Source organism: Meleagris gallopavo, chromosome 10, assembly GCF_905368555.1.
Source record: "Meleagris gallopavo chromosome 10, MGAL_WU_HG_1.1, whole genome shotgun sequence".
Classification (NCBI taxonomy): domain Eukaryota; kingdom Metazoa; phylum Chordata; class Aves; order Galliformes; family Phasianidae; genus Meleagris; species Meleagris gallopavo.
In genome coordinates this window covers 11667052-11689733 of record NC_139413.1, presented here as the reverse complement: position 1 = coordinate 11689733, position 22682 = coordinate 11667052, and the positions used below count along the sequence as shown (strand labels likewise).

Sequence of the window (22682 nt, the reverse complement as noted above, 5' to 3'; positions counted from 1 at the left end):
ACACTTGCACAGAGTTTTTTTCATTTTTACATTTTTATTTTTATTTTCAAAGATTGTAACAGGAACTTTGGGAGGGTCACACTAATACAATCACTTTACCTCCTCTTACTAGTCATGCAGGTGGGCAGGAAGGTGTTAAAAAATTAACAAGGCTTTGATTGGAAGATGCTAGAATGCGTCAAGAAAGGCCTTACATTACAAACTACAGATTATTACTAGTACTAGGAAAGAGCATTATTTAAGAGCAACTAACAAGTCTGCTAACTCTGTAGCTCTAGGAAAGAGCTATTCCGCAGTAAAGAAACATTTTAACATCCAATTTTTAACACTCAATTTCAAGAGTTTCTCCAAGAAACATTTGAATTGCTTTTCAAATTGCTAATTTGTAAAATAAGCATCTACAATGAAAACATTGATTGATTACTACTATGCAAAACTAGTCTAATTTTTATTTGATAGTGTTTCCACTGTATTAATAGAGAAACAATTAAGATACTTACATTCATGTTTTAAAACCCCCCACTTACACATGAGAATGAAGCAACACAGCACAGCTGTTGTATTATAGAAAGAAGCTGGCATTGACTTAATTTCAAAAGCCATCTATCATGTCTGAGTAGAGATTTTCTGTAAACTGAGTATATTGAAGAGGTCCCAAAATGTTAGTGCTGGATAATATATGACTCCTAGGTATTTGAAATCAAAGATACCCAAAGAACAAACCGAAAACCTCACATAAAGAAAATGCTTGTTGCCCTTCAGCCTTAGTTTTGCCATATTTCTTCTTAGCCTCCTCTTGTCTTCTCCAGCTGGGGGGGAAGGAGGTTCACACAGTTTAAACTCACTTGTAGTCTATTATGCTGCTAACAAAAGGGATTAATCCCAGCTCTGTAAAGGCTCTTATAACTAAGCAAGTTACTTGAGCAAGCAAGATTTCTGTCCACAAACTTAAAACATTCTGAATGACTTATCTTTGCAACAGGCTGCATTGTGAAAAAAAGAGGCTGAACTAGACAGCTTTAGTTAATGGAAAGAACAACTTTCTGGCTGATGGAAGTGTCTTCGGCATGATCATCAGGTAGCAAAGAGATCTTGCTATGATGTTTTAGGTCCCAGTATTCACTGTTATAGGTATATCTTATTTGTCAACACCTTTATTCTTAGCTAGGTTAACAACCCTTTGGTAGAAGTATACTTTGAAATTTTACAACTAATTAAAAAAAAACACAAAGCATTGTACTGCATAGTATAATTAGTATAATAAGGGTTAATTTATGAGATTTCAGTTAAAAAGTGACTCAATATCTAAGCAAGCCAGAAACCAAAGAAGTTGAGAATAGTCTCCCTCCATTCCCCATACCCTATTAACATAAATTAGTTACTGACTAAAAAAGCATCTATGAAAGAGAAGAAGTTAGACCTACCAGCTCAAAGAATGCGCATTTAACACTAAAAGGAGATGCATTTTCCTGAAGTCAATTCAACTCCTAATCACTATTTCAGCAGTGCATTCAATAGAGCAAATACAATTGCAATATAACTGAGCAAATATTTTCACTTATCTTTAAGAATCAAGTTGCATAAGCCCCATATTATTCATACAGAACAGCAATTCAGAAGCTGTTCAGAGACAGCAGAACAAGTACATGCACACAGATAGGTTTTCCCTGGTTGAGTTTTGGATAAGCAGAACTAGGTTTTAATGTACATTTGCAAACATGCTTTCCTTGTTACAGCTTGGAAGCACTGAGAGAACAAAGCAGTACTTTGAATGATAAGAATGGTGATCTTACTAAAGAACTGAGGTTCCCAAGCCCTTATTCCTGTATATGTGCACTGCTCTTAGAGCAGAGAATAATTTTTGCATTAAACTGCAAAGATAAACAACGTTTAGCTCAATGTTTAGCTCAAGCATTTGTGACAGCTTTTTTTCAGTAAGTTTTTTTTTTTGTGTGGGACAAAATTGTCACAAGCAGGAGATTGTCAAACCATGTCATTCGAACACAGAATTGGGATCACACTTTCCAATTTTCCCAGTAATATTCCCGAAAGGTTTAGGGAACTGTGACTATCAAAACAGTGATTTCAGTGCATCTTCTCAGTCTTCTTAGCCTGTAAACTCTAACCATGTAAATTATTATATTTATAAAAAAAAAACAAAACTTCATTCCTTACTCAGGCAAAGACTCCCATTAAAAATAACACCTGAAGACAGCTTTTGCAGGATTCCAGCATTCTATTGATTCGAATTTTTCTCCCTTGTACATATGCTATTGCTCTTCAACCACATCTTCAAGGATGTGTTGACGGAAACGTAATAGAAAGTATTCCTTGCATGTTTTTCAGCTGCATGGTACTTCACTGCAAAGTTCTCAATTTCTTATTTCATACTTGGTTGATTGCTGCCAGGAAGGTAATGAGGAATATTATATTTCCACAGGCATAAATGGTTAACACAATCTGTTTAAACAGGTTACCCTGCAAGAGAACAGAAGAAAACAAGAAAAGCCACAGAAGTATTAGTCTTTCTATTTGTTTTTAAAAACATCACCTCAGGGTAGGTATTTAAAAATGGTTACTTACTTCCGCTTCTGCAGATGTGAGTGACTGCAATATCTGTATTCTGTCATCCTCTATCAGTTCAACTGTTATGTGGAAGAAAAAATACAGTTGTCTGCTCTTAAGAAGGATTTTTTATATTCATATAGCAGAAGTTTTGATCCTAAGTAAATCATTCCTGTACAACACCAAATTTGAAAAGTACTTGGAAGTCATTTGACATTTCACAAACTTTACAGCAGAAACAAATTCTGAGTCGACCTACGAAAAGTAGGTTACGGTCATTAAGATGACAAAACAAAGCTGTCTTTCAATAGAATGAATCAAGGTAGTGAGACCTGAGTTGAGCAAAACATTTATGAGTTAAAAGTTGAAAACTTTTTTACTGCTATACGAATTTGTGCACCATTATTTCCTAGTTATTCCCTTTAACTTGTAACTAAACTAAAAAACACCTCTTGAAATTCAGCTCACTCAGAACTTTTGCAAGCAAGGTAAAAATAATCTTAGTTGGACTTGTACCTTTACGTATGAGACAGTAGCTGTGTATCTCCAGAAGAACATCAGTACCAACATGCCAAGCTACAAAACCAATCATTGTATAGGTGTCCCATGGGTCTGGTAGGTCAAGTGCAGGCAGATCCATTCCCAAGAACATAGTAACCACTACTCAGTAAAAATGAGATGAAGAGATGCTGAGTGCTGTGTCAGGGCAATTAAAACAAATTTCTTAACACCCCTTTGTGAACAGATTTCCCACAAAATACCTATGGTTTCTGGGGGAGTGAGGTTAAAGGAGTCTGTGAAACTAAAAAGCACCTCCACCTTAAACGGGGCTGAGTGTAGGAAAAACATAAACCATAGATAATTGTTTAATCCTTTGGATTTTTTGGTTGTTGTTGTTTTTCTCAGTTTCAAAATTAGAATAGCTTGCCTCACACCAGAAAACATCACGTGAGCTAAAAACTCAACATCTGGATGTCCAGATAGATGCTCTAGATGAATAAGTCTAGATAATTAACAGCATGAGTTCCTTCATATCATATAAAAGATAGTTACAACTATTACTCTTACTCACCAGCTAGTATTCTAGCAGTTGTACCAATACTCCAGTGAAACCAGTTAAACAATTGCCTCCTATAAAATGAAATTTTAAAAAAGCATTTTATTATGTTTAGGAAAAAAATAATTGAAAAAAAGATACTGGAAAGATTTATCTAAAGCTGGTAACAAGACATTTTATTTCTGTGATGAAAATTTAATAAGTTAGTTGTGAGTACCTTGATGCATGAGGAGATGGTCTGAAACCTGCCATAAGAGGTTGAAAGATTGTCAGAGCCATCACAGTACAGCCAAGATATGGATGAAAACCTGCTTGCTAAACATAAAACATTTTTTGTTTAATATCTTATCCATATAAAGATATAGGAAAAAAATATCAGAAACGTTAATTTTACATAAGCAAGCAAAAGTAAATCATAGTGATAGAACAGCAATGTGTTTAAACTGACAATGGTGACAGAACACAGCTGAATGGAGGTTGTTCTCCAAAGGAGAAGGAGGCATGTGTAAGTCTGCTCAGAGTTTGCATCATCATTCTGTTCTACAAAGAAATTCTTCCACCTAAACAGAAGAGTAGTATTACTGTAGCAGCAATGCTGTAAACTCTTCATTCTCAATAACATATCATCAGGAAAGGCCTATTTCTTAACTCCTCCCAGTACTGGTTTTCCCCCTTTCATTCTGTTTGTTCTAGTCTTACTCTAAAAGAATTTATTCATTTTCCCTAGCTATCAACTCATGCCTGTGACATTTGTATCCCACCTTTAATAGAGATTCTCTCGGAGAATCTCTATGTTTCTGGAATCACCTTGTACCAGATAACATACAGGTGACAGCAACAGATCCCTGCCTGAACCCCAGTGTAACCAAGGATTTCATTTAGGAGAAAGTGGAAGGAAGGAAAGTCTGATGGAATTTTATCCACTTATTGCTGAAGGAGGGAACATTCCTCATCTATATTGCTAGAATCTGAAGTCAGCCTTCCTATCAGATTTACAGGAAATTTCTTTGACAATAGTTGTAACATATCAATCAGCAATGGACCTACTTCTCATTCATTTGGTTCTACTTTTACATTAGTAAGAGTTAAAAATAAAAACCATACTTACTTTGCTCCAACCACCTCGATATATAAAAGGCAATACAAAAGAAATGCTGGTAAGCGTAACGGTGGTTAACATAAGCATACGATGCACCTGGAAAAATGAAGTTCACATTTAGAAACTCCACAACTTTTCTAGTTTATATTAAAATACATCTAATGATCTGTAGCTAAGAATATTCTTAGCAGCCTCTTTGGACTTTGCTTTTACTAGTGAAGCAGGTAAATTTTTGATTTGTAGTTATTCTACAAGGTTTTCTAAAGAAAACAACATCAAATTTGACTTCTTATTTCTTAGATCTAGTAGGTTTTAATTTTGCCAACTAGAGAGGCAGAACATACAGCTAGAGACATGGGAGAGATTTTGCCCACCTGAAACCATAACTCTTTTCCAAATAAGAACGAATGAGACCAGACAGGCTTGAAGAATCGTGCAACAATAACACCAATACTAACTGTACTTATCCAAGCTACAAACATCAGTGCACCTGAAAAACAGGAAAAAAAAGAAACAGTTAATCATAGCTAATTCAACTGCATATTAATACTGCTTCAGTCTGAGTTTTAATGGTTTATTCCATACGCATATGGTCAGAATATGCCATTGATAAGTTTTTAATCACCTAGTTCAGTCTAAAGTTTTGTAGTATTTTATCTTGCTAACGTGTAGAATCATCCATATAAAGATGTTTACAACACTCTTGGCATGATGGAGCAGTTATACAAAGAATGATAATTGACCTTTATTACAAGCTTTCAACAGAATGAGCGACAGTTCTCTCATGAGCCTGGTTTACACTTCAGTACTGAGAAAATAATTCTCAGCAATTTCACTGGCTCCGGACTATCAATTGAGAAAATTCTCATTTCAGATAGAAAATGGAGGGGAAGGAAGGGGAAGGAAATCCTGTAGCAGTGTTCTTGAAATGGAAAACAATGATTTTACTCTTTCTTCACAGTCTCAGATCTTGCTATCCAACAGTATGTATAATGCCAATGACAGAAAGACAGGAAGAAATACCTACTATACAATCAGTAGTGAGTAAAACAGCTCTCTAGTCTCAGTAAATCTTGAACTGGAAGTCAAAGCTAAAAAGTGCAGCTTACCATGAGCCTTGATAAGTCTCGGGGACCGGGAACCTCCAATATCCTGAGGAATGCCAGTGACATTGTACATTCCATTGGTGATCAGAGGCTGACGACGATGTTTATATATTGGACCACCTAACCAGTGATAAAATCGTTTAATTAAGGCATATGAGAGTTACAGCACTTGCAAAATAAGCCTAATCCTTATTTATGAATTTAAGCCCTACTGTGACTATGAAGGGTAGTTACACAAAACGTCTAAAACGAAATAAGGTAGGAACTCAGCTGGTGAATCAAAATTTCAAAATGTCATCTAATCTACCTTGTATGTACTTAATGTACAAGAACCAATCATCCCTCCATAGAAAACAGATCTCTTCCCTACACATACAAGATGTAAAGAATGATTTCTGCTGATGCTATTCTCCATTTTAAAATGGATGCACCCAGCCCTCAAGAAGCTAGAAGTTGCTAGGATCAAGTGGGCATGCAACACAAGTATACAAGTAAGCTTACTTTATTTTCCAAGAGCAAATCCAAGAGCCAATAAAGATGACTGGACAAAGTGCCTCACTCAAGCTTGGAAATCAAGTCCTTAGTTTGGATACTAACTTTTACAGATAATGTATCTTATACCTGGGGCAACTCATTTTAGAGCTGATTAAAAAAAAAAAAAAAACAACCACACATCAGATTTACCTTCACTAGCTTCCCCATCTGCCAGAAAGATGTAGTAACTGGCATTCATGTTAAACCTCCCCTTATATGTAGGGAGACTAATATTCCTTCTAAAAGAACATTGAAGAACACCATCCACAAGCCTCCATGACACATTTTCAAGAGCATTCTGTGAAACAGAAAACACTTGATAAGCAGTCTTTCCAGACAAACAATTCTTTTATTGCTTTGAAGGCCACTGCTTGAGCTTGTTTCAAGTTGGCAACACAAGCAGTATTCCTATGATATCTCAGGTAATGAGATAAAGCATTTCTTACACTAACAGAACCAAGAGGTAGTTTTTTCACCTCTGCAGTTCTAGATGATCGCAATACAGTAACATAGCATTGGATATAAAACAGTTCAGTTGGAAGGTAAAAATCAAGTTCAACTGCCTAACTACTTCAGGGATAACTGAAGGTTAAAGCATATCAAGAGCATTATCTAAATGCTTCTTGAACACTGACATGCATCAGGTATCAATTACCTTAACAGTTATTCTCTTCTAGTGTTTGACAACCTTCACAGTAAGTTAACTTTTCCTAATATCTAGTTTAACTCTAGTGTCAGACCATCACAATTTGGGTCAACTGCTTTCAAGATAAGATATACATTAATAGCAAATAAATGACCAGCCTTCTCCATAGAAAAATGAAAACAGACAGAAAGTAAAAGCCCAGTACAACCATAAGAAAGCATTAAGAGTAAGATCAGCAGTCATAGAACCAAAGCGTGGCTTGAGTTGTAAGGGACCTTAAAACCCATGGGCAGGGTTGCCACTCACTGGATCAGACTGCCTGGGTCCCATCCAATCTGGCCTTGAACACCCCAGGAATAGAGCATCTACAGCTTCTCTGGGCAACCTGTTCCAGCACCTCTCTAACAAGGTTATGTACTACAGAGGTCCTGACTCACTTTTCTGTTTTAAAGTCCCCTGGTTAAGCAAATATTTCTAGCCAAAATGTCAAGACTTCCCTTTGCTTCACCTTCTGCTGTGCTAATACATCCAAAGAGATTTGGAGAGTAACTAGTTTAAAACTAGCCTTGCAAGAGTCATAAGTATCACTTGCACAAAGAAAAGATGAGGCAGTGATCTGGGGAAAGAAAAATCTCTTGTATAATAACTTAGAAGGTACGTCAGTAAGTCAGTGTAGCAACCTAAGGTTTGTATTTATTACCACAAGTTTTGACAACTCATAAATATGCTCTCCCTAGTAGAAGGGCTCAGTTGTACCAGCAGTGTGCACTGAGTTCTCTCACCATATTACTTATTTTTAAAATAAATTTAGGCTTCCAAAGGTAAAGTTTACTATGAAGAAAAAGTCGAATCATTCTCACTCTAAAGAATTCTACATTTAGTTTACTATTTACAACTGCTTTTCAAGATAAAAGCACAAAACATTCATTTCAAACCCATTTTTGTTGGAAAGTTTAGATGCTTCCATGTCTACCTTTGAATCCAGAATAGGAGGACTTCGTCCCTTCAGGTAAGCAGTGCTTACACTAACATGGTGGTCCTCATTAATACACAGATATGCATCATCATCACCCTAGAAAGTTTAAAAGGAAAAAGTATTTGTAGATTAGTAAAAACTTCTACTGGCAACCTCCTAAAGCATGTTGATTTAATACATGCAACAAATCAGTAGTGTTGGTCAGTGGTATAGCAGAAGACTTGAGACAAAATTTTCTAGCTTTTAAGCTATTTCCCATCTTCCAAATATCTCAGTGTTACAGGGGAGCCACATTAAGCCAAACAGATGTCACAGGCATATCATGATTTACCTTACCCATCTGCCCCTAAGTGACAACGCTATTAGAAGTTCTTCTAGATATTTATAATTCTACTAAATTTACCAAAAAAGATTGTCAGATATTGATGGTATTTTAAAAAGCTCTTTAGTTAAAAGTGGTTTCTCGTAGCAGTATAGATATAAAATATTTAAGAACAAAGTGCTCTTTTACTAGGAACATGAAAATAAAAAGTACTTCCTTTGTACAACAGTTACTTTATGGATTTCATATTTGTCAGTAGCATTGTCCCTTCACTTCAACTGCAATTAAAAGTCCCTGAACACATTTTAAAGATTGGATTGAGTCACTCGTGTTAACGATGCTGAAATTCAAGTGGTTTTCAGAAAACTTAACAACATACCTTTGAAAAAATAGTGGTTTGGTTTTTCTCTTCTAGGTAGAAAGGCAAGATTGATCTTACCAAGAAATCCAACCAGCTACTGTACTATTACTAAGGTTGGACTCTGTGAAGACATATATCCATAGGGGGATTTACTGCAGAAAGTCAGCCTCAAGCTAAGACTCCATACCACATATAAAAGGCCATTACCTCTCCTTCAGCACTATAAGGAAGAAATGTCTTTGTTTTAAACTTAGAAATATTACTGTTTTCCATATGCATGTTTTGCTAAGGTACCACTGAAACTCTACGAGGATTACAAAAGAAGCTAGAGAAGTAGAATAGGATACTCACCATCCATCGGTCATAGGACAGAGCAAATGCTAAATATCCTTCACTGGGACCACTCATTTCAATGAGTACTGATCTCCTCTCTTGATGGAAGGATAAGAAAAAGCAGGAAGCACTCTCAGGATCACAGTTTGAAGGGTTCCTAAGGCAGAACTTTGTATTTCCACAACCTGATGCATTAAACTAGAATATTAATCAAACAAATATGTCATAAGCAATGAGGGTTTTTCGCTCTTCTTCCTCACTTTTCAACCTACTCTAGAAAAAGGCACTTATTTCCACTTCCTTGTGTGCTATCTATGCCCATATACCAATTTCTTAATTCACTCCTACAGTTACCAGAGGGTAGAATTTATTGCCGTTTTACATTCTAAGATGTATTTTTAGTTAAACTGAATTCCCACTTCAAAGATTTCATTCAATAACTTAAAAGTTTGGGAAAAAATCCTAGTTTAATCTTGAGAAGTCAAAATCAGCTGTAGAGTAGGAAAGAAGGGAAGACCAGCTTTGTTTCCTTTTTAAAAGTAGAAATCCCACTGATAAGCAATGAGACAATACACGCATTAGAAATCAGTGTTACTCTGGATCAAGTACTGATGCTTTCTCAGTCCACCCAAACTTCAAGAAACAGAAGTCAATAATATTGATTAAAATCAAAAGTTTCTGAACCCCCCGTTACTAAATAGGAAGTTTGGAATCAAGATCAGAACAAATCCATTCTCACCTCTTTTCTCAGATATACAATTTTTTTTTTTTTTTTTTTAAATCTGGCCTTTAAAAAGCTGAGAGAACATTTAGAACTTAGCCTATGTGTGATGTGAAACGTTTAACCCACACAGATTCAAAGTAATTAACCTAATGCAAAAAATGGACATCTAAAGCTCTTAGTATCCAGTACATAAGTTACTCATCTTCATCTTTCCCCTTCTGTCAATCTAGGGGCAAAATATCTTAGACAATATCAATGGGACTTAAACTTCATTCATCACAAGCATAAGAAATTGCATTTCTTGGGTTTATAATTACTTACAGGCTTTGTTAAGTAGGAAACTGAATGTGAAGTTGATACAGCCTCTGATGTTGTGTACAGGGGTGTTGTTGAGAATGGTGCATTAGGCTGAGAAACAACAGGACCAGGAATCTTCACCCAGAAAGTCTTGAATTTCTTCACAACTGTGGCTCTTAAGAAAACCCACATGCACAGTTGCTCAGTATTATATACATCAACAGCTGAATGTTATTAAAAAAAAATTCTGCTGTTTCTATAGCATACTTCTGTCTTTATGCAGGACTCTATCATTTCTTGTGCTTTAATTAGGAAAATAACTAAAATACCAATGCAAAAAATTTTAAAGCACCCTACTGCAAGTTCCATACATTCACGCTTCCTGCACAGACAGCAGAAGAAAGATACTTATAACTTCACTTATATCCATTAGTTCCAGAAAAAAGCTGACAGTATAATGGAAGAGAATGTAGCATTTTGTTACGTACAGAGAAAAAGATTCACACTGTGTATTACAGCACCATATACGCACAATAATTCATCAGTTAATTAGAAATACCAAATTGCAGAACTCCATTCTACTCTCATCTCAAAAATAAAATGAGCGTTCTCAGATTTCCCTGAAGAACAAACACCTGCATTAATGCAGACTCTACAGTGTGTATGAGTTGACATTTCAGGTCATTAGTCCAGGGCCCCTTCCCAGTTGCTGGCCAGTATTTGCTGCAGACAATGCTACATGTTTATCTTCTCCTGCATTTTAATACAGCAGAACTAACACCAGGACTACTTACAGAAATCGCACACGTTTTGGTGCATCTCCAGGAGCAATCCAATAAACTTTTACAACTTTCTTTTTTGCTTTACTTGTGTGACTAACAGCTGAATTCTGAAAACAAACATACTAAGAGTTACACAGAATATGCAAGAAAATTTAAAACGTGAATAAATATTGCACCGTTACCCTGCAAATACACAGTCACAGCAAAAACTTCTTAAGTTAGTTATGATCAACAATACCATTGGCCTTAAAGTACTAATGAATAATTGGATTCCATACATATCAAGTGGAAGACAAGGAGAAAGAAAAATGCATCCAGGCAAATTGAGAACTTTGTTCAGATCAGCTCAAACAAGTTCATAAATTCCGAGCTGGTTGCTGAAGCAATGATCAGTCAATCCTTTGCATGAGGCTAAACCAATTCATCTAAAATAGATACTCGAGATCGTGATCCAACCTGTTAATAAGAAAGCTCCACTATTATCATTAGTGTTGTTCTGTCAGTTAATGGCCTATTCTAGCCTTCGTTTTCCACAATAATTGGCCCAAACTTTCCTCGCTGTAAGACATTCATTTTGTCCTCTATAACTCTCCTCTTCAAAGCAAGTAGAGCACATACTCATATTTTTAAGAACAAGCACAATGATATGAATGCAGAACATTACAATCATTGTACTTAAGTTGTGTTATGACTGCTACACCTTATTACAGTAGTATTACATGACCTAGAGAACTTAAATAGCTCGTAAGAATAGTCAGACAAAATTGCAGTGAACCATGCCTATATGATAAAAGTTACAGCAATTTCCTGAGAGATTTACTGAGCTCAAAGGTAAGAGTAGAAAGATTTGTTCTGCTCTGTTACATGTGAACTAGTACAAATACTACAGTGCCCAACATCCCATTTTAAGATCGTAGACTGTACCGTGGTATGGCCACATGTCAGAAGCTGAGAATGTCTCCGGTCAACTAATACAAAAGAACCAACTGCAGGGCTATCCAAGTCTTCTGCATCCCGAGCTTGAATGAAAAATCCTTCAAAATCTGGACCAGACAGCTGAACTGAACAATAAAAACAAAAGGAAGTTGCAATATCCTGCAGAGGAAAAATGAAGTGCTTCCATAATGACCAGCTCATTTTACAAGTACCGAGTGGCTGCTGAAGGAGTCAGCTGAACAAGACTCATTTTCTTACACAGTTTTGATGTAGGTACCCATGCAAAGACATGCTATAGTATAAAGAAACAATTAATTAAGCTTTTAAATTATAATTGGCATCATACCTTCTACACTGTCCCCAGGTTTAAATTGAGACCTATTAACTGTAATGACATGCTCAGGTGACAGTTTTGGAGAGCTACCATGACAGGGCACCATGCTAGTGCACGCTTCTCTTACTTTCCCATTTGGATATCCATCCACAGATACATGGAAGCAAATAAACATCGAAACAGCAAAAGCAAGGCCAGGCAGCTCCATCTGAATGAAGAATGAGAGTTATAAGCAATTAAATACAATAAACATTTGCATTGCAGATTGCAAGTCACCTTATAAGAGTCAGTTCAATACTAACTTTTAGAAACCTGTTTAAAAACAGAAGTGTGTGAGAGAAAACACTAATCCTCACTGTAATTCTAATAACTACCAGAACATTGCAAGAACATTCACGGATATTGAGTTTTAGACCATTTTTATGTTCAAGAGTATTAATAATGAATAGATGGACAATTCTTCTTAGCAAATTTGGAGATCACTAAAAAAAATTCTTTTACTTAGAGCTATACCATTCTCATAAAAAAAGAAAAAGAAAAAATCCAAGTCCTTTAAAAAAATCTATAATATAGAGAGATCTTAAAATGTTTTCATTTATGTATAAAGGTCTACAGCATTGAGGAAATACCAAGCTAACATCACTCCCACTCATTTATTAATCATAGCTCCAAACTATGTATCATCACAGACTGCTATTTGTTTCCACAACTCGTGGCTATTTCTTCACATATGACAAAGAACTCTCAGGTGACAAGTTCTTCTTTCTTCAGAAGACTAAAGATACCAGATGTCTGAAAGATTTTATACAAGCAGAAGGGTGTGAATTTGATATGAGGAGATAGACAAAGAAATATATTTTTATCACAGAAAAGCAAAAGACTATCTTAGAAATTCTTTTGGATGCTGGACCTCCAAACAATATGATTTCTTGATATCATTTCTTTAAGGAACTGAGGAACATGAAAAACCATGTGAGGTCATGTGATTGAATAGCCTATGACAGTGATAAGAACCCCCTAATCCCAGCATTTATGATGTGATGATTTGCTCTGACACAGTACTGTTTTCAGGAAAGCTGTGGTAACTGTTTCGTTACTCAGCAGCATGAAGGCTTTACAGTCACATCCAGTATTTGTAGAAAGATTTGGTCAACCAGAATTTTTATGTTCAATGGGCTAGGAGAACTAAAACACTATCCTTTCAATTTTTAGACCAAAAAAAAAGTTGGTTATCAGCTCCAGCAGAACATGTACCAGGCAAATGAGTCTGCTTTATGGAGGAGTCATGTCCATTTTGCACTAAGCGATAAGAAACATCAGGTAAAGAAGTTCCCTGACAGCACATATGGTTGTGAAGATAAGAAGGGCACAGAGCTGTTTCAAGCTGAGCTCTGATATCTAAAGTAAAAAAAAAAAAAAAAAAAAAAAAAAAAAAACAACCAAGGATGTCATTAGTCCTATACAATGTAAGAATAATCAATATTAATTTTCCTAGACTCCTTATAATTCAGTGCTAAACATCTACAATATCCAAGGCAACGCTGCATTTCTGCTTCAATTCAAGAGCCCCTTGGCAACTCTATATCAGCAAAGACAAGAAGATTAAGGGGTAGGGATTGAACAGTTACATTTCAGGAACCAGAGAAAATATTAAAAAAAAAAAATCACTCAACTCTTTAAATACTCATCTAGGGTAGTACCGATAATGTCTAGTTAAGTTGCTGTTTTCTTTTAATTCCAATACCTATACAAATGAAATAAATTGAGATTTGTATGTTAAGGAAGTCTTTGGGAGGCTAAAAACTAAGCTTCAGAACAACTGTGGTATTAAATTAACTTATACATCTAAGAGAAATCTTCAAAAAAATCTGCTGCCAGAAGAGATAAAGCTGAATATCAATGAGACAAGGAAAAAAGAACAGGTTCACACTCTAGTTGAAGTAGCAGAGGATGTGGTAAGGATTTAAAACAAGAAATATCCTTCGGCAGATTCCCTCAACTCAAAAGTTTGCAGAAGAAAGAACAAACAATGCCCAGCACCAAAATGGAAAAAGAAGTATTGTACAGACAAGCAATTTTTAATCTTTTTTTTCCAAAAGATTTCTGTAATTTTCTCTATGAATTTTCAAGAAATTGAGAGGTTTTTTTTTTTTTTTTTTTTTTTTTAAATAGCACCTTCCAGATCAAAATTTATCCTTGAACTTGTTACTCAGCTGCTTTGAAAAGTCCCTTTTCCCTTCTAACCTGGAAAATATTCCAGCACTCCACATACAGAGTAAAACATGCTGAATGAAGACAGGAAACACTATCATAACATAAGTCACTCTGTAACTAATTAATCAGTATCTTTATGAAAAGTCTCAAACATCCATGCAGCTTCAGCTAGTAACTGGATTGCTAGGGTTATCCAACAGGCTTTGTATAAAACACAGGAAGGAGTTCAATGCTCTTTTAGATGGATACATTCAACCCATCCAGTTTTAAAGACAAAAAGCAGCTGTATTTTCACTCAGCCACCAAGAAGGAAAGGATGAAAGAGAAGTCAGGGTTACTCACCTTCAGCTGGCTAATTTGGCAGCCTGATTTAAATATTTACCGTGTGGCTTCAGAACTGACCACAAAACAACTGAAGAATTAAAAGTTAAAGAGATGTTTCTTGGGGCAGTTATCTATAAATACAAAGCACTTGTATGGCAGTGTTTCTGCGTTAGCAGCATATCTCTGAAGAAAACACAAGGAACCACAGGGTCCATGCTAAATTTGCACACTTTAAGCTTACTTCTTCCTGTATTGAAAAGACTCCTAGTCTCTGCAGGCACAGAAAGCTTAGAAAGCCCTGATAACTCAAAGAGCACAGTGAGAACAATGCCGACAAAAACATAGGATCTCTTTGCAGAAATTGTCTTTCAATTATTTAACAGAACTTCATTAGCTGCATAGTATGAAGCCTAAAGCTAGTTTTAGAGAGGGAGAAGAGAGAGGAGACACATATTTCCAACCAAAAGGAATAAAAGCCAACGTGGCCAAAATTTATCTCCTCAGCACCATAAGAGAAGAAGGCAAGCAGGAAAAGAAAAAGCTGTCTAAAGCAGAATAAGCTGTAAGAACCAAAGATGTTTGCCCACATGATACTTTGCCACATTTCCTTTGAAACACGTTCTTAAAAAACAGAAGCAGAGGACCATACTGTTCAAGAATCATTTTTCCCTCTGAGAAAAGGAGCTTGGGTTAATTTCTCCTGCTCACTTAAATGTTGTTATATCAGAACAGCTGCATAAGCAAGGGCAGAAAACAGATAATAGTCACATTCACAACAACTCCTTACTTCTCAAAATGAAAAAGGGAACACACACCTAGACTCACATGATGACAAAACATACGTGCCTCATCCTCACGCTCTTCCTACACTGAAGACATTCAAGGAGAAATTTAAGACTTCTAACTTCTTTCTAAACAAACTTTTATAAATTTAAATACAAGTACTTACATTACAGCCAATCTTTCTGCTACAGTGATGAAGTCTAAATAAAATTGTCTTTGGCTTTCTACTTGTAGTAAGTGAACATATAATGCATTTAACTTCTACTTGACTTGCATCTTTATCATTATTGGGATCAGAGGAAGTTCTGCAACAAGAAACAGTACCCAGATGCTAGAAAGGAAACATTTATGAGTGATAAGGCACATATCTTATGGTTGTCTGCCCAGCTAAGCCCACAACCTCCTAGACTTCAGCTGAATTGCATGAAGTTATAACGAAGCACTACCCCCACAGCTTCTTTTGGTTTGAACTTCCACAGAGCAGTTTCATATTGAGCCATTACTGCAATTATCTTCTGGTGCAGTTACAGGGATAACAAAAATAAATACCCACAAAATTTTCATACCTTACTCCTCAAAGCATAACAAATATAAAGCATGATTTTATAGCTTATTAGATTATATTGAAAAGCTACTTTCTTTTAGAAGAGGGTAGGCATTCTCAAAAAGGGAATGTGATAAGGTTTTGCCTGTTTTTCCCTTTCTTCCCCCCATATCTTCTACCGAGAATGGACAAGAGTGAAAAATTTCACCGTAATTATTTTATTAATCTCCTGTTGAACAGCTGCTCTGTGAATAAACCATTAAGACCCCAACTTTGCAAACTTGTACCTATGCAAAAAGCCCTCTTAACTAAGCTGCAAGCTGATGTAGGATAGGCCCTGTTTCAGTTACCCCAACAAACAATTTCACACAAAAGCACAGCATCAACTGTAACAGCCTTCATTCAGCTACATCCCCTGCATATTAACAACAAAGCAAAGTATGTAGTTATAGAAGACTAAGAAGCAAACTGGACACCAGAAGAACTCAAGTGCTGTGCTTTCAGGTGCATGAAGCACGAGTCTACTTTTACAGCTCTTATTTAGCGCTTAAACCTAATTACTGAAAACATGCCCAGAAGCTCTTTACAAAGATTCAGAAACGCCTGCGTGGAACGAGGCAGTTCAGAGGCATTTCAAAAAGTTCGCCAGATTTCAACCTGCTTCATAATTGCTCTAGCCGTTCTAGTAAGTGCAAATAGCTTTCAAAAGGTTCGCTCTACCTATGCTTCGAGCACGTCCGGCCGGCCGCGCAGCAGCTCCCGCAGCCCGCTCCCTCCAGCGCGTCCCCGCACGGCCGGCTGCCGCCCCTCACCTGCCGGCTCCGCCCTCCGCCGCGGGCGCTCCTCTGGCGGCGGAGGGGCGGGAGCGGCGCGAGGGGAGGCACCGCCTGCAGCTCAGGCCGCAGCGGCACAGCTCGCGTCGCTGCTCCGGCGCGGGCCTGTAGGATGCGGCTTCCCGGCTACGGGATTTCTCTCCTGCCTCCGAGAACCGGGGGTGGTGAGGGGTGCACTGATTTTGCAACTAGTCTTGCCCCACAGGTTTTAGCCAGACCTTGTCCTTGTAAAAGCACTGCCGTGCCGAGTTTATTTGCAGTGCTGTTTGTGTGCTCATACAGACGGTGCTTGCACAGTCGGGCTTTTCTTATCAAGGAAGCAACTATATATTGTTTGTAACTGGATCTTTGTTGGCAAAGCTGACAGTTAGATACACAGTCTGCTCTGAAATTTATTTCTCTTCATATTACTCAGTTTTCAATTGTTCACACACGACAGCAGAACAAGAGAAGTAGTCATTTATTTCCTAGAAACACAGCATTACTGCACACAGCCCACCCTACAAAGCACGAGTAGAGCCACCACAGCTCCTACTGGCTGAGCTTACAGCGTGACCTCTGTTGGCAGAACCGATCCTCTGGTTTTACCTGGCACACAAAATAATGGTTTGTTTGTTGAGAGCAACCATCTGAACCAAAAGCACTTATCAAGCATTTTCCAGAAGATTCTCACTGAGAAGTCAGACACTTCAACAAACACACCTCATCTTTCTGGCTTTTTGCAGAAAGGAGAAGTTTGTCCTTACCTGCTTTCTGCAGAACAGGAATTTCACCTTCCCACAGAACAGGAACACTGTGTTTGTTTTAACGAATACTTGATGGGAGACTCAGGTGATTCAGACACCTATTAGGTCTGAGCACTCCCAGTGGTATCAAACTCCATTGATTTAGTCACCTTTTCTTTATAAGTTCCATCTACTGAATATAGCAGAATTCAAAAATCTGAGTTCATAGCTTACACAATCTACAGTATGAATTAATATCCAAATAGTTTTGAAGATTTTATTTTAAGGTCTTGACCCATTGACAGAATGAGGTCTATGCCTCTGAAACAGAAATATAAAAGTGTACAGAAGTAATACTGCACATTAACTTGTCCTTAATTGTCAGTATCCAAATTGTATCAAGGAAGCAAATTCAAACATGTGAACTATAAAAAGCCTCAAATATATCTTTGTAAAATATACTGAAGTTACAGCTGTATTAACGTATTTTAACAACACTGTATTCATTGCAAAGCAGAGATTTCTACCTTAACCACATGATCAGTTAGAGACATAGAGAACTGGAAATCAGCTTTTATCCCTACTGCAAATTTGAAGAGAAATAAAGTTTTTTTTACTTTTTTTTTTTTTTTTTTTTGCATAGATTCTGACAAGGCTACAAGAAAGTAAGAGAAAGCATATAATTGCAAAAGTAATTAAGCAAAGATAATTGCACAATAAGTACATAAAGACAAATCTCTGTTACTTAAGAACTGAGGAAACGAACAAAACATACAATTTTGAAAATTAAGTACTATACATTCCAGTGCATCTATTGAAACCTGTGGTGTTTTTTAATCGTAAAGTAACATGGAAAACAATAAGCCATTGCAGCTAGCTTTGAACAGACCCCATGCTATTATGTAGTTCCCTGTAATCAATTTTCCTCTTAGCCATTAATCTAACTGTGCAGCAAAACCGTAGCATTCTAGAAGGTCACCCCATACTCAGGGTCTATACACATCTGCGCTAGGCAAATAGTTTCTCTGTGTTACTGGTAAAATTATCACTGCAGGCAGACCTGAATTTAAATCAAGTGATTCTCAAGCTTTTCAGCTTTACTACCTTGGCTAAATCCTTATTAGAAAAATAATAATAAAAAAAACACATTACCTTAGGATGAGGTCTTTCTCCTACGATGCAGTTTTCACATTTGTTTGTTTGTTTGTTTTTTTCCCTCCACAAAGAAAAGGGAAACTTGAGTCATGGAAATGATTCTGACCATCTAAAAGACAACAAACAAAGGTAAAGATCACAAAGGAGGATGAAACCTTTTTCTCTATGCTTAATTCCTTTTATTGAACTTCAGCAAACTTTGAAACTCAGTAGTTTTATCAACTGACTTACTCTTTAACCAACAAAGTGATAAATGGATTCCTTTGACCTCCAGAAAAACTCCTTCCATACAAATTTTCCTTTGGGCTTAATTTTTATCTGCTAATCACATCTTTATCTCATCACTTATTTTTAAACCTTTTGCATCATGTGCCAAAAAAAAAAAACAAAACAAAACAAAACAAAACAAAACAGCCCTAGGAAACATACTTATACACAATACATATATACAGTACATATAAAATATATAAAAAATATTTACCACCCAGAAGTAAAAGGGAGATGGTATTTATGGGTTACAATCAAATACACTAACTAGCCACCTGGGGGCAGCAGCCACAAAGAAAAATAACAACTCCCACACAACAAAAAAAATTTAGTTTTCTGTCCCTGCTGTGATTAATCAACAGCTTAAACACCCTGTAGCAGAAATGCTAAGTCACGACTCGAAGCAGTGATTGAGCACCTGGTGGAAGGCAGGGCCAACCCAGGGGAGCTCAGGTGTATGCAATGCTGCTGAGTGATTGAAAGGTGTGGAGACAGGATCCACCCTTCCCTCATTTAAGGGTCAGCAGGGGGATAGTAAGAGTGTTTTGCTGGAGATTCCTCTGTTCTAGAGACCCTTTGAAGGTAGGCAGCTTTTTTTTTTTTTTTTTTGTCTGTGTGTATGTGGCTGCTACCCTTGGGTCTTCTCCCTTTCTGTAGCCTAAGACTTAACTATCCTACAATTATTGCTTTGCTTTCTATTGTATTGTTACATACATGTGGAATATCTTTCTATCATGATGAGCATCTACTTTGACATAAAAAGAACTTAAACAATTTTTGTTCGCTCATCTGAAATAATAAATTGATTTTAGTTGCTAACAGCAATTTGTGCTATGCCTGTCCAGGAATTATGATACAGTAACAACTTGCTGCTCTTCTGGAGTTCCTGCCTAACTCAGCACACAGCATAATTAAGTCAGTTGATGGAAGTACTGCAATAAAATCACTTCATCTGCTCCAAGGGATATGGGCTATCAGTTTATCTGAAGTGCATATCTGAAACTTCTTCAAAAAAGTACTGAAAGTTAGCTTCTTTGAGGTTCTGTATTCTTCACCACTTCTAGGAGGTATTTACTTTTATCATTAATTTTATTATGCCTGCAAGATGTGCTGAGGTGCTATTATTCCAATTCTGAGGGAGCAACTAATGTGCTGGCAGAAGTGCTGAGCAACAAGTGCCTCAGTTTATGGCACTTAACACCTGATGATACAATCTGCTATGTGGAACTACAAAATGAATTGAAATCTAGTATAATGCTTTTCTGCATGCTGACCCTTCTTTTTTCCTTTGCCTTTCTTTCTCTGGGACTGACAACTAATTTTCCATTCTTTCCTATGTGATTTTAGAGGACTTTTCCCAAGTAACCAGTATTCAGTTTTTTCACCTTTTTCTGAGTAATTTTTAGTCTGTCTCCTTTGAGACTTTGTTCATTTGTTGTTTGGAACTGAGATGGTTTTTTTGGTGTGTGGATGCTCCAAGTTAAAGTGTGTTTATTTTTTCCCTGGGGATTTCAATGAGCAATGCTGTTTGCTAGATGCAGTGGCATGCTTGTTAGTACCTGCGCAGCACCCCTGTGAGGTAACTGTGTGGCAATAGCTGAGTATGCTTGCAGGGACTTTAGCTGTTACTTTAGCCAGTTTCAAACAAATGTTTGCAGAGACTTTAAAGTGCCTAGAAACTGCTCCATGTTGTCCATCTGCAATATATCAACTGCGGTGGGCTTTTTAAATCTGGACAAGATTTAAGAATAGTTACTTCAATGGACCAGGAAAACATCCATTGTACTCTTGTGACAGTTTGATACAATAAGAAGGAGCACTGTAAAGAAAATTAAAGAATTAGAGTGCTCAAGAAGCACTTGAAATACTTACTTCTGAGGAGCATATATATATATATATATACATACATATATATATATATATATTTATATATATAAAGCAGTTCCACTCAACAAAGCATTATTAGAATTACTTTAGGAATAGATAGTCTGAAGTCATAGGTCTCAGTATATATCTTACTAGAGTTAACTGGAACAATTTACAGTAAAACAAAAATGCTGGTAGTGATTCAGCAAGTTGGTGTTATTAAATTCTACTTGTTAAATAAAAAAAAAAATCTGGTTTGGCACATGTGACTATTTTACATTTAACTAAGTTAAATAATACAAGAACACCATTCAAATCCTTAGTGTAAAATCATGTGTGCCAAGACATGACACTTTCAGTAGAACATAATAACAAATGAGTGTGACATCATTAGCTACATTGTGGTCAAATATATCTTAATCAAGTATGTGAATAGCTACATTAACAACAGTAAAATCTTTTTTGGGCTTTTTTAAAGATAATGCATTAAATTTTACAAATTTATATTAAAATAATTATTGGCAATGTATCTTTATACAGATACTTTGGCAGGAAGTATGATTTGTTTGAAACCTCAGAGTAAGAGAATGGCAGAAATAGGAATAAAAACAAAACCATAAAAATAAGTGTTTTCTGGAGTACAGAAATTCATGATGACTCCAAATTCAGCTCTGACAGTTTTAACCATTACTTCCAGATGACTAGTTGGGGCAAAAGGTGTTTACTTGTTTGGTAAGAACAAATTATTGCCCTAGCCTCTTCATCTCATATGACTTCTTACTAACTATTTTAATTGTGCCTACTATTCTTTCTGGATACTGAGGACCATACAAAATATATGGTCATATCTTTTATGTCCGTTGAGGTTTGCTTTTTTTTTTTTTTCTTCCTCTTATACCTCTTAAAAATTCATAGGAGAATGACAGAGTGGCTTGGGTTGGAAGCAGCCCATAAGACCATCTAGGGGCACAGGTCCCATCCAACCTGGCCTTGGCTGCCTCCAGAGATGGGGCAGCCTTGGGCCACTGCTTCACTGTCCTCTGAATAACAAATTTCTCTCCTGACACCTAACCTAAGCCTCCCCCTCATTCTCCCTTGTCCTATTGCTATTTGCTGGTATAAGAAAGTCGCAGTCTTTCATAAAAATCCCCTGTAAGCACTCAAAGGCTACACATTGTGTCTTTGCTAGGACTACTCCAATGCAGGGAGAACAGGGTGTGTGTAGAGCTGTGCTTCTGTTTCAGCAAGTCATCCTGTATGTGGAATGTGCCTGCTTAGCAAACTGAGTTAGGGGCAGTGAGGCAGCAGGAATGCACTACAGCAAGACACAGTATGAGGTGTATTGGGTGACTGGAAGCAAATGGTTAAGTCTAAATGGTCTTGCAGACTTCTAGTTTCCTAAGTATGCTATCTTTGGAAATAAACAGTATAGCGAAGGGGCTGTAAATCGAGAAGTATTTTTTTTTTTAAATGCAGTTCTAGACCATAAAAATAGACTGACCTTCCAAAAACGCGAGGCTGACCTTTCCAGCGGGGGCAGCTCACGGCGTCAGGGCCGAGGCAGCCGCTACGCCGCGGGGCCGCCTGCTGACAGCCGTTCAGGCAACAGCGTTCTTCGAAAACATCTCGCGTTCGATTAGCGAAAGCTGCCTAGAGTTGGCAGCCCTCGACACTAGCTGCGCACAGCGCTTTGCACGCCGGTATCCCCTACGGCGGGGCGGGCTGTAAGGCGGCGGCGCTCGGGGAACAAATGCGGCAGCCTCGCCGGGCGCCAGGCGTCATTAACGCCCTTCGCACCGCGCAGACCTTTGTTTCGAGAGCCCGAGCTCCCCGGCGGGCAGCCTCTCGTGTTCGTTCGCTCGTACTATACGGCGAAGGCTCCACCGGGATCCCCGGCTG

The 22682-nt window shown here is 37.2% G+C and overlaps 1 protein-coding gene across 5 annotated transcripts; it reads right to left on the bottom strand.

The window, feature by feature from the left end:
• Window positions 1–14: 14 nt before the first annotated feature.
• On the bottom strand, window positions 15–22564 carry FRRS1 (ferric chelate reductase 1). 5 transcript variants are annotated; one of them, XM_085231994.1, is made up of 18 exons: window positions 22285–22564; window positions 18648–18759; window positions 15560–15698; window positions 12085–12280; window positions 11727–11863; window positions 10815–10909; window positions 10045–10195; window positions 9018–9197; window positions 7981–8079; window positions 6512–6659; window positions 5831–5947; window positions 5096–5211; window positions 4731–4817; window positions 3840–3937; window positions 3638–3696; window positions 3082–3225; window positions 2584–2645; window positions 15–2478 (listed from the first exon to the last, which is right to left on the bottom strand). In XM_085231994.1, the coding sequence occupies exons 4-18, from the start codon at window positions 12278–12280 to the stop codon at window positions 2386–2388; spliced, it is 1782 nt and encodes a 593-aa protein (XP_085088120.1). In that variant the 5' UTR covers window positions 15560–15698; window positions 18648–18759; window positions 22285–22564; the 3' UTR covers window positions 15–2385. The 5 variants fall into 5 exon arrangements, with proteins under 5 accessions (XP_085088120.1, XP_085088122.1, XP_019474039.2 ...); XM_085231996.1 differs by lacking the exon at window positions 15560–15698; XM_019618494.3 differs by lacking the exons at window positions 18648–18759; window positions 22285–22564 and adding an exon at window positions 16658–18063 and having other exon boundaries at window positions 15560–15724.
• Window positions 22565–22682: the final 118 nt, after the last annotated feature.

Excerpts from the sequence above, each read along its gene's own strand:
- FRRS1 (XM_085231994.1), bottom strand. The coding sequence starts at position 12,280 with ATGGAGCTGCCTGGCCTTGCTTTTGCTGTTTCGATGTTTATTTGCTTC. Across the intron at positions 10,910-11,726 it reads TGACATGTGGCCATACCACG|AATTCAGCTGTTAGTCACAC; the intron begins GTACAGTCTACG and ends GTTTGTTTTCAG. Across the intron at positions 2,479-2,583 it reads TCACATCTGCAGAAGCGGAA|GGTAACCTGTTTAAACAGAT; the intron begins GTAAGTAACCAT and ends GTTCTCTTGCAG.